The sequence below is a fragment of the Clarias gariepinus genome, chromosome 8 (assembly GCF_024256425.1).
Source record: "Clarias gariepinus isolate MV-2021 ecotype Netherlands chromosome 8, CGAR_prim_01v2, whole genome shotgun sequence".
Taxonomy (NCBI): Eukaryota; Metazoa; Chordata; class Actinopteri; order Siluriformes; family Clariidae; genus Clarias; species Clarias gariepinus.
Genome location: NC_071107.1, coordinates 25,373,653 through 25,386,336, shown reverse-complemented (window position 1 = coordinate 25,386,336; position 12,684 = coordinate 25,373,653). Strand labels below are relative to the sequence as shown.

The window sequence follows — 12,684 nt, the reverse complement described above, 5'->3', positions numbered from 1 at the left end:
TGCGAAGAGGATTGGAAGAAACATCCAATGTAAAAGCTTGTAGCATCATTCCCAAGCAGACTTGAGGCTGCTATTGTTGCCAAAGGTGGTTTGACCATGTACTAAGTAATGGGTCAGAATACTTATATTTCAGTCCTTATGTATATACTTGTCAATTTATTAAATAAATAAACACCTGTTTTTAATTGATCATTTTGAAGTATTGTGTGTAGAATGATGAGGGGCGGGATAGACTTACCATCACCACTGTGTGTGTGTGTGTGTGAATAAAAAGACTTACCAAACAGCATTACATCTTGATTGTGAAGATAAACAAGAGTGCACAGAGTTATGACGAGGACACGGAACTTAAAAAGATGTAAATAGATTTATTCAGGCCATCACAACAACCCCACTTAACCGATCTAATTGAGAGTACACTGTAGCTTAAATAGTTGCTTATAAATAGATTGTACATCAGGCAAATAGATAATTCACTATATATTGTATAAGTCACTTGGTGGTCGAGGTTTTTTGTGCCGGCTTTGAACAGTCTACTAAATGCTACACGTCATGCTTTGTGAGTGGCTGCACGCTGACGCATGGGCTGACTGTAGCGACGTGCAGGGCAAACCTAAAACCAAAGGCAGCTCCAGTTATCACAAGTCAGTCTCTCCCATAAAGCTCTCGCTCAGTCCCGATGACATCAGGACCATCTGGGAGCTCGGGTCTGGAAGGGTCAGAAACATTGCGTGAATGTTTGAAAAACTGCAATTCCAAAGAAGAGAGGAAAGAACAACTCCAGTTCTCTAGTACCGTGTCTCTTCCATTTCTGGTGTTTACACAATATACATGGAGTCAAATGCTACATTTTTAACCATATGGTATACTGATACTAAAAACCATACTGGTTTTTATTTGGATGCAACTCTCTAGCTATTCAGGGGGCTCAGAATCACAGAATCAGCCTCTGGAGAGTCAAACACCTGCAGAGATTAGATTAGTTTCCTCTCATTTAACACACCTAATGAACCTCGAACAACTCTCAATAATTGTCAGAAAATCACAATCAAGGACATTTCTTATTTCTCACATATATATCAGAAGACTTTAATTCATTTATATAGTTTCACTGGGTTCTGTGGACTCGTCTGTTGTGGCGCTGACATGATCTGATACAGGTTGCAAAGATGACAAGCCTGTAAGATCAAAGTGGCTAAGAAGTTATAAAGGGGGCCGAAAAAATTTGGATCTATGGGCAAATATATATATTTTTAATTATATATGATGTCAGACTTTGCAGCAATTTTATATTCGCTGAATAAAAAACCATCAGACCTGATACATGCTTACATGCAGAGATGATTACCCCCATTGGTGCAACAGTTGCTTTGCATTGTGATTTTAATACACTACTAATTTAGATGACCCAAAGGAAAAAAGTTGACTGGTGTTAGTTCTGGTTCTATTCGATATTCTGTTGTTAGTTTTGAATCCATCCTGGGTGTGAAATAAAAATATCGGATAAATACTTACGGAACCAAACTTTTGCGCCACCCTGTGTTTACATTAATTTAGTTGAATGTGGCTGTGAGCTAAAACTAAGTAACATCATTAATGATCTTTCCTTAATTTATGTTCTTTACTTTTGCCCCCAAGTTAACAAATTTAAGTCCATGGTTTGGCAATTTTTTCTTTTTATCTAAAGAACTATTATAACACTTTACTAAAGCACCTACTTTAAGTTTAGCTGAAGTTGGAGACTTCATAGCGTGCTGCAATTGTAAGCAGAGAGTACAGTATATTGCACATATGTTTTGGATGTTTTTCTTTGATTCTGGTCTCTGCATATTGCACACTTAACTCTCAGTTGCTTCAGTTTCTCTAGGTACAATTATATTCTAAATATATACTCTAAACCTCACACTGAGAGCACGAATAAAGTGCAGGAGGTGCACACATTGATCCTGTGACCCTGATTTTGTTTCTCGTTTCCACATTAAACTAAATCATGCATATGAACATTGTGCATAGGGAGGGGAAAAAATGCTATTTTATTGTCCGCTCCATGGCTCTCTAAATTATGTTTGTGACTCTCAATATACAGTACCTGCCATTTTCAGTGTGCAATTATCCCTAGACGTGGTAATTAAAAGTTTGCATATGTACTGTTGACAAATTATTCCTTTCAAAGTCAAGATCCAACATTGTAAAATTTGAGAAGTGAAGAAAAGGCTCCAGCTCTGCTCACAGCTGTTTCATGTCAGAACTGATGCATGTTCACTGGGCATTATGGTCCAAAGAACTACAGTGAATAAACTTGACGATAAGCACTATGAAGAAGGCTTGCTGTAATTTGATCCTTATGCATCAATGTTTTTCTAATTACTTAAAATAGCAAAACGTACAATGCTAATTTGATTTGTCTAGCCTTGTTCCAAGAGTGCTTATATATATCCAATTTAAATATGTTGTATGTTTCACTGTACATATCAGCTGCACTTCTGTGTTTTCCAACATGCTTATAAAGCAAGTGTGGCTTCTTTAATATTATTTATATTAGGGGAGCAAAAATGAACTTTTGGCTATGTTGTGACTAAAATGTCACTTTCCCAAAATACATTTTTTTGTTTACAGGAAAAAAAAAGCAATATCAGACTTGCAGCCATGCATTTAATGCCGAACACTGGCAGGACTGTGATTAACTATGACCAAATGACAATCATGCCAATATTCTATAACCGCTCTCCTGCTTGTGCTATACTGCTTACATAAATTCTAGTTTTGGCTACAGAGTGAGTACAAGTATTACGAGAGGTAGAGTGCTAAGCTCTGCAGTGCTGTGGCCCTTCAAGACACCCCTGCTATCTAAATAAAGCGTACACTTTGTCCTTATATTGCACAAGCAATGCTACAGATACTCCTGTATTACTCTAAACACACCAACACTCCTGCTCCTCAGAGTGCCGATGACTCCTGGAAAGTTGCACACAGAAAGAGAAAGAGGGATAATAAGAGAGTTCAGCTCAGTCTGAAGGAAGGACAGTGCGGGAGATGGGATCAGCCCTTACTGCTGTGGGGAAGCCAAGCGGGTTTCTCTCGCATGGTGACCGAGCTGCCGTGGGCTTCCGCATCCCTGTCCTCATCCTCCTCGCCCTCAGACAGCAGGTCTGAGATCTGCTGCTGCAGCTCAGGGCTGATGGCGTTCTCAGCCAGCACCAGGACACGCAGACAGGTCGGGTAGTTCTCCACCATGTCCAGGAAGACCTGGTGCCGCAGTAACAGAAGGGTTAATGACATGTGCACCAGCACCTTAACTATTTCAGCCTGCGTTCTGTCCTACTCCATATATGAAAGTGTACAGTACTGATGGTTGAAGAGGCAGAAAGGTAAAAGGCAATGCTGTGAGTATAAGAGGAAATCTGAAATCAGTGTTAAGCTTTTTTTTTTGTCTGTCCCATTCTGATGCTTGTTTGATATTGGATTTGCTTGTACAGAGAAATGAAAATAGCACATCAAATATTTAATAGTCAAACACAAACCATGATTAAACTGAAAGCACAGTGGGTGAGGCCAGATATAATATTTGAGATCAGTCAATCTCTAAAACTCTTCAGCATTTCTTTGGAGCACAAATAAAGTGCAGTGGGCGTCTTAACCATCTTTACTCCTGGTGTTTTAACCCATATGCTCCGCTCAGGCAGCTCCTATCTAACCCACATGAAAGGCTTGGAAGGTTGGCAATACAACGCATCGTCACGACAGACCCAGATCCACATCAAACGCTTGCAATGTCACCATCTAGTGATGTTTACTAGAACTACAAATGCACCTACATCTACCTCAGTTATATGCTTGCACAACACATATCTCCGGAAAGTATTTAACATTTAGCCATAATTTCAATAAACACTGTCAATTGTGCCCTTCTGTATTTTCATTTGTGTTTTATCAGCTACCAATTGTATGGAAATATTCTCTTCCACAGTCATGAATCTGGAGCATTGTCTTGCGTCAGTTAAATCTATTCACTTTATAGAGAAGCTAAGTGTTTGCAAATGAATCTGGATGGTGTGATTTTCTAGTCAGACATTCTTGAAGATTTCGGGCTTGCAAGGCTCAATGTTTTTTAGTCAGGGTAGACCAACCACTAATGTTCCCCAGGGTAGGCTTCACCATGTTATTGTTGATCTTTCGGCTGCTCACGTCGAGGGGTCACCACATGCATCTTGAATGCATCTGTCTTTAAGGAAACAATCTAAAAGGCAGGTGTTTCACATAGCAGAAACTAATGTACACTACATACAAAGGCACACACTGCCTGACCAAAAAAAGTTGCCATTTCGGAAGGGTCTAATTGTATTATTGGCCTGCATCAAACAAACAAAACATTAGAAATAACTGGAACTGGTTTAAGAACTGTCCAATAGTTTATTAAAACCTGGAAGTATAGTGCTGACCCATCAACTCCGAAAGAAAAACCCCCATAAATGACTACAATCAGAGATCATGGTGAAGTTGCATCATAGAAATCAACAGTAAAAATTACAGCTATGTTGAATGAAGTATTTTAGTTACGTTTTGGTTAAGAGCATTTAGCCGCACATAATGCGACAAGAACTCACATTACTGGGACTAAACAGCTATGTGGCCATAAAAACCACAATGAACAGTAATAATAAAAAAAGATTCAATTTGCTAGGGAGCATTAACATCGGACCTTGGACCATCATGCATAGTGGCCACTGTAGAAACCCAGAAGTAGTGTTATGATCTGGGCTTGCTTCAGTTGATCACATTTAGACTTAGCAATGTTATAAGCAGATGACCTGAATGTACTCAATGACCAGGTTATAACATCTATGCATTTTTCCCCTGATATGAACATATTTCAAGACCACTGGGAAATAGTGGATCTGGAAGCATGTGGGCATAATTTTCATACATGAACTAGCGACAACATTGTGTGCTGTAATGAAAAATTTTAAATTTATAACACAAAATAGAACATTGTGGATAGTTGGTATAATAACCAGAAGCAAATGTTCAGCCATAGGGCTGCACCGTATGGTAATTCATAGCTCTGTAACAGTTACAGATTGGACTGCTGTGACTAATAGGTTATTTAAGATTATGCCATTTCCCTGCTGAACTTATCTGATATTGGAATTTCAAAAAGCATGTTCTTTCTACAAAGCTGATCATTCTAAAATCAGTTCATGGCTATAACTAGTAGTGAGGTCACAAAGGTCCTACAGTAGGACTACAGTAGCTCTGGAAGCCTCTCAACAGCTGATGGAAGGTGTAGGAACAGTGTAGATTTGTAGATTGTGTAGATTTGCCCAAATATTTAATGGCCCATTCTGACTCCGCACTCATGAGTCACTGTGGGAGGAGACTTCAACTTCTCGTTAAGTGTGTATGCAATGCACATCTGATGAAAAATTATATAAATCTGAGTATGTAGTATGCGTGAGCAAATGAAAGTTTATAAACTGCGATCTACTTGTACCAGCTAGTATTGTATAAAATTAACTAGCAAGATGCACTAACATTAGTATGATTACAGTAATGTTAGCTGATAATGTAGCCATGGTTACAGTATGTACAGACTACAAGGCCTTTTTAAGGAATTCTTTTGCTTTTAATCACTGGGGCGGCACTTGAGGAATGAGACTGCAGAGAAATCTTCCAGAAAGATAAAAGAGTGGTATTAAATATAAATAATTGTTGAGTATATAACAGGAGGCTGCTGTCATCAGATTTTCCAGGTTAAATAATGTGATAATTCAATACGTTTAACCACAAACATAATACATTTTGAGAGAACATTTAGATTTTTAACCGAAGATCAGTGTAACCCTGCTACAGAACAAGGACGAAAAAAAGGACAGAACACGTACAAGGATACATAATATCGTATAAAGATAATATTTAACCTCCTCTAATTCTGACGGGATTCATAGACGATTTTAGAAAAAACACAAATATAACCGAGAGATTAGGATTAAGTAGCTGCTGTTGTACAGATTTGCTGTGGTACATGTTTTGTCAATGTTTTTTAATGAAATGAAATGTTGATTGTGGTTACACACTGCCAGTGCTTATTTATGCGTATACTGCAACAGTCTTGACTGTACTGTTTACCTGTGCTGATTGATTTGTGAGCCCTGTTCCCTCCAAGTCTAAAACCTCCAGAGTCCGGCTGGACGCCACAGCAACAGCCAGCATTCCAGCAATCTGGTCCCCTAAGAAATGCATTAAAAAAAAAAAAAGCTAAGATACAGCGAAATGTGTCATGCTTCTGAGTCCTGAAATTGCAGCCAGCCATTGCATGGCTGCGGTGGTTTTGACCCTTAGATGGTATTTGAATTCTGTAAAAAGTGCAAATCAGCAAAATGCCTGGAAACTTAAACAAGGGCACAGTGTCATTAATGTGTAGCTCTCCACGTACAAAAAAAAAAAAAGGTGTTTTTCTCTATGTGCTCATCCCAACCTGGATAAACAACAACATGGACTAAATACTGGGATAACTGACTTGAAAATTTTTTGAATATTAAAATGCCAATTGTGTTCAGGATTTAAAAGCAATTTAATATGAAAGTGAAAACAAATAAGAAGCTGTTAAACATTTTTGTTTATGTATGATCAGCAGAACAGGTCTGTAGCTCTTAGACATGCATATGGAGATTTGCACCTACAAAATGCCACCTGTAGCGCCAAAACTTTCTCTTTGGAGCCTCTGGGAAAGCCAACTTATTTCGGTATTTGTTGAGCCGGAAGGATTGAGACTGGTCAAAAGCAGGCTAAAGAACAGACCTACACATAATAACACTTTCTTTAGCAAATTAAAGGAACTAATAAGTAAAGTCCAACAGGATTATTTAGTAGTAGTCATTTTAGTTTCTCCTGAGCTGCCAGTGATCCAGACCCCCTCTGCCCTCCAGGCCTGTCTGATCATCCCAGTACCCCGCTTCTGGTAGGAGATCTTGACGCATGGAGGCTCCGTGTGGTCTGCTTGGGATGCGTGTGGTGACTTGGGACAGTTCCACTTTGCCATGAAGACGGTTCTGGCCTCGGCCGATGGAGACAGCTGTTCTCTGATCATTTGTGACTGCTCAGGCTCAATAGTTTAGTTTTGAACCCGAGCCTCCAATAACGAAAGTGGACTCCATATTAACTTTCAGTCACCTAACACACAGTATGACTGCTAATTAACTCCTGCTATCTGGTATCACCCAAATAAGATTGGATTTCCTGTTGAGTCTGGTTCCTTTCAAGGTTTCTTCTTATTGCCATCTCAGGGAGGTTTTCCTTGCCACTGTCGCCCTCGGCTTGCTCATCAGGGTCGATCTGATTATTTTGATTTATACATATTTCTTTACACATTTTAAACTTATTTCCCAAATCTTCTTTTTGAGTCTGTAAAGCTGCTTTGAAACAATGACCATTGATAAAATCTATAAAAAAAATATATATAAAATTAAATTAAATTGAAATATTGTGCAACATTGGACATTCTGATCGGTCCCCAGTGTGTGTACATATACATATGAGGACAAAAACTTTTCCTGCTTTTTGTCCTTTTCCTACTCTACTATTAGTCAGGGCTTAAATTAGCCAATTAGATTTTCCCCTTAATGTGACCTCATAGAATCTTTAATATTAAAACTAGAACTCAAGAAATCTAACAGAAAAGCATCAGTTGGGAGAGAGTAAATATGGTTGTGCTGTCTGGGTGGAAGTGATCTCACACCCTCTCTTACTTTTTGGTTAATAGCAGCGACACTAGCCAGTTGGTAATTGCAGGTATTTGTGAGCTCATGTATGCAGAACAAGGCTTCTTTTTTTTAAAAAAAAAAAAAAAGCAAAATAATCCTGCAGTAGAACAAGCTTGAATTTAGGTAAACAAAATGTGCTTGTTGTCCATGCCAGATTTAACACCCCACCCTCTTGCTGTTATAATAATCTGCACTCTTTTGAAAAAGCTTACTTCTAGATTTTGCAGCGTGGCTGTGAAGATTTGCCCAAGAGCATTAGTGACGTCAGGCACTGATGTTCAGTGAAGATGCCTTTCTCAGAGTCAGTGCTCTAGTTTATTTCAAAAGTGTGTTTGAGGTCAGGGTTCTGTTTAGGTCACACATGTTCTTCTACTCCACCCTTGGACCTCACCCCACTTTGTGTCACAGGGCACCGTCATACTGAAACATGTTTTGGCCTCTTACGTATCCACATACTTTTTTCTATATAATGTAGGTTTGAACACATTTGTTTGAACGTGTTCTCATGTAATATGACATACTCAAGAAATTTTACTATATCTGATTTTTTTTCGCTTGATGTCATCTTTGAGTGCATGTCAACCATAAAGTATTAAACATGTTTAGGAATGCTTACCTAAGGGATTGTAATCTAGATTAAGGACGCGGAGCTGTGAGCTATGAGCCACTGCGATTGCCAGACGAGCCCAGCCTTTAGTGGTGATCGCTGGGTTTGCACTTAGTGTCAACTCTCTGAGACCTGCAAAACAAAAACATGAATCATAAGAATAACAATAATAATAATAAATTGCAACATTTTGGTCTACGTGTAACCCTAGAATAAAATGCCACTTGTCTATAACTTTAATAACAGCAAGCTTTTTTTTTTTTCACTTTTTCACTTACAATGCTTAAATGTTCACTAACTGATTTAAATACAGTACATGGATGAAATGTTTAATACATTTTATTGTACTTTTTTAAGGGTAATACAAGTTTGTTTTTTGTTGTTTTTGTACCAGATTTGGCCCCATCTGGAGGCAGCATGCCACAAATCAGCTGAATTGCCTCATCTCCCAGCATACAATCTCCCAGGTCCAAGGACACCAGTGAAGGGTGGGTTGACAGCGCTGTGTTCAGAGTGATCAACCCTGCATCTAAAAGAGGGCTTCCATGCAGACTGTGAGGGTGACAGGAACACAGAAAGACAGTTAGAGGACGTGTCATTTAAGAACTTAAGTGAATAAAGTTCTAGCGTTCTGACATAGTGTGACATAATTTTTTTGGTGTTTTATATACAGTATGCCTTTATATTTTTTGTGCTCATATTTTGATGTCATATAAGATCTGATAACAACAGTTTACTGTGCTTGCTATTACAAAGATCCTGTCACTTTGACATGTACCTAACCTGAAACTGCTAGCTCTGAACACTAAGTAGTGTAGTGAATTAGTGATGCAGGTTTAGCTACTCCCCCTCCTCTGATCTCCTTCTTGCTTTAAGAAAAAAATGGATTTCCTGGAGTCCCAGGGGACCTAGAGGAAGGTAAGAGAGTTCACCCTAAAATACGATGCTGGTCTACTGCAGGTCACCAGGCCGCACTCACTCACACCTACGTGCATTACGGGCAGGTAACCTGCGATGCCTATATGATTTTTTTTAATATACAGGTCCTTCTCAAAAAGTTAGCATATTGTGGTAAGGTTCATTATTTTCTGCACTGTACTGATAAACATTAGACTTTGATATATTTTAGATGCAAATGCTTTATCACAATATGCTAATTTTTTTATTATTTTGATGAATTTTGGGTTTTCATGAGCTGTATGCCAAAATCATCAATATTAAAACAATAAAAGGCTTGAACTACTTCAGTTGTGTGTAATGAATCTAAAATATATGAAAGTCTAATGTTTATCAGTACATTACAGAAAATAATAAACTTTATCACAATGTGCAAATTTTTTTAGAAGGACCTGTATATAAAATGTGCTAACTTTTTTACTCTCTCTCTTTCTCAATCTACACGTCTTTTAAGCTAACATTTCCTTGCTCATCTCCAGACAAACCTCTATACAAATTCCACTCTTTGGTCTTATGGATTTCACCAGAACATGTTAAAATTGTTTATGTTCTAGAAAATGCTCTTGATTAAATATGGCAGTGAGTTTTACTGTTGTTTTTACAATTCAGTTTTCTTAAATGTTTCAATGATTTCCCATTACACTTATTCAAGATAAACGTCTTCTGACTTCATTTCTTCCCAAAGATGATGGTTCACCACTCTTTCCAGGTTTTAATTCATGCATTAACCCAATGTTAGGAGTTTCAGCAATCTCCTTACTTGTTTTGTTTGCTTGATGCAGGCCAGTGATTTGACTCTTGTAAAACAGAGTAACATCTTTACCACAACCACAGGATAAGTCTTGTGACATGGTTGTTTAAGAAATGAGAAGCTACTCACTGTATCAGTTAGGCTTAAATAACTTGTCGCCATCTGAACCATAGTTCAGTATTACTGCAGTAATTATCTAGACTATTTGCTTAGTTAAATGATGGTGGTGACTTTTTTTTGTATCTGCTATCTCTCTGATCTGGTCTGTTTGTTCAGCCTAATGACCCTGATGGATTCCCTTGCATCGCTACCACTTTGGACAGCTCATACGGATAGCTCTTGATTGCGAATTTAAAACTTTAAATCACCTTCAGAATGTTTAGCTCCTTGAATTGACATTAAATAACAAGGGAACAGGCTACACCTGGTCCTGAAACTGCTTATGAACCAGTTGTCTATTTTTGTACCTGTTAAATGGAGAAAGTGTATAAAAATGGTTGGATTTCTTAAATTGTTGAAAAGTTTTCTGTTTTTTTTTTTGTTTTTTTTTAAACCCGTTTCTGGCTGAACGTCTACACTTCAATCACATCTCGACAGCTTATTTTTGTTGTAATGTACAAGGGCAAAAAACACACATAGACCACAGGCGGTGCAGTGGTTGTCTATGTGGCATGGCACCTTTAGGGTCGAGGGTTTAATTTCTTCCTCGGGTCTGTGTGCGTGGAGTTTGCGTGTTTTGCTCCAGTTTCCTATTGTGTGTGTGTGTGTGTGTGTGTGTGCGCTCTGAGATGGACTGGCACTCTGTCCAGGGTGTACTCCACCTTGTGCCCTAAGTCTCCTGGGACAGGGTCCTGACCCCTGTGACCCTGACATGATAAAGCAGTGAGTGAATGTGAGTGTGTGTGCACTGTGTTGGACTGGCGCCCTGTCCAGGGTGTCCCCTCAGGTCTCCTAGGACAGGCTCCAGGCCCCTGTATATAGTATAAAGCGGTCGGTGAGTGAGTGAGTGAGTGAGTGAGTGAGTTGGTGTTAGTGTCCCACGTCACTGAACTGTGAGAAAGTTGCTCAAAAACGTTAAGAACTGGACCAGGACACAACGTGATGAGGAGGCTTTAGAAAGAAGACAGTGACCACATGATGTTTTACTTACAATAGTGTCTGTATGGACCTGTTGGCTGAGAGCGCCTCGGCGAGTTGCTTCGCGCGGCCGCCGCTCGACACCACGCCCAGGTTCAGGTTGAGCTGCGCGAGCGAGCGCGACTCGGACACACCGCGGCACACGCGCGCGAAGTCCCGGTCAGACAGCTGACAGCCCCGCACCGACAGCAGCCGCACGCTGTTCTCCTTCAGACTGTCGCAGATGTCGCGGATTTCTGCCCCGGACAGCGCCTCCCCTGTGATCTGGATCGAGCCGGGCAGCATACTGGTGAGGCTGGGTGTCACGGGCGAGTCCACAGCATCGCGGAATCGGGTAACCCAGGCGAGGCAGCAAGCGGCGAGATGAAAAGCAGACGACGCCCCGCCGGAAAGAGCGCGCTACATCGCTGGGACGCACACTACGGCGCTGATGTGGAGAGGAAACAGCGTGCCGCTCGATTTCTAAACCAGAAACCCTGAAGGTTTGCGCTCGTGCCGTTAGCCGCAGGTTGCGCTCAGCTCCAGAGTTACCAGGACATGGTTTTGCGTGGAGACCGATTTCCCGACAACAGGGCCGCGGGGACGAGGTGTCCAAGTCGTGTGTTGTCAGGAACAGGTGCAGTGCACTCGGTTTCAGGTTCTGCGCGAGAAACAATGCGTTTTGCGGTATCCAGACAAAGCTAATCGTTCCTGGTGACCGTTACCATGGACACCATCCGTCCAGGGTCGCCGAGAATATACGTACAAGATCAAGAAAGATTTTATATGAAGCCCAATTTCCCGTAGTTCTCTCTCTCTCTCTCTCTCGGTGCAGATAATCATGTGAGCGCTGACTGTAGAGGGATTTGTCTTAAGGGGCGCCTGCGATGCAGGTCACCGATGAGCGAGTTTCCTGAGCTGGGAAACGATCCCAGAGCTACTGATGCGACTACATGCTACACCGTGTAACATGTGAGGAGATCTCATGCGATTAGTCGGGTCTAGATTGTTATACGAATAGCCTCACTGACTTAAGACAACCCTGTAAAACACACAAGGCCTTCTAATGGTTTCCACTCATGCCAGTTAGATGTCTAGTTGATTCATTATGTGACAAGATGGAAATTGGAAATCTTCCAAATATTAGCAATTATGTATTTGCACATCCAAGCTTTTTAAATCTCTAAGGATCCAGATCAAAATATGCCCATTAGTCTAAAATGTCATTGTGCTGCCTTAGTTTGCACTACATCATCAAGTTGTCAAATTCATTTACATTTATAGCATTTGCCAAGCACGCTTATCCATAGTGACTTTTTTTTTTTTAATTATACATCTGAGCAGTTGAGGGTTAAGGGACTTGCTCAAGAGCTCAACAATGGCAACTTGGTGGTTTTGAACCTGGGACCTTCCAATCAGTAGTCCAACACCTTAACCATTGATTCAAAGGAAACCATATCATTGAAGCTGCATCTGTGACAAATTTCTCCAGA

General features: G+C 40.2%; 1 protein-coding gene across 1 annotated transcript; it reads right to left on the bottom strand.

The window, feature by feature from the left end:
* Nucleotides 1-348: 348 nt before the first annotated feature.
* On the bottom strand, nt 349-12,135 carry lrrc73 (leucine rich repeat containing 73). Its single transcript, XM_053501451.1, has 6 exons — nt 11,226-12,135; nt 8,759-8,919; nt 8,377-8,499; nt 6,127-6,227; nt 3,051-3,246; nt 349-709 (listed from the first exon to the last, which is right to left on the bottom strand). The coding sequence occupies exons 1-6, from the start codon at nt 11,495-11,497 to the stop codon at nt 639-641; spliced, it is 924 nt and encodes a 307-aa protein (XP_053357426.1). The 5' UTR covers nt 11,498-12,135; the 3' UTR covers nt 349-638.
* Between the last annotated feature and the right edge of the window lie 549 nt (nt 12,136-12,684).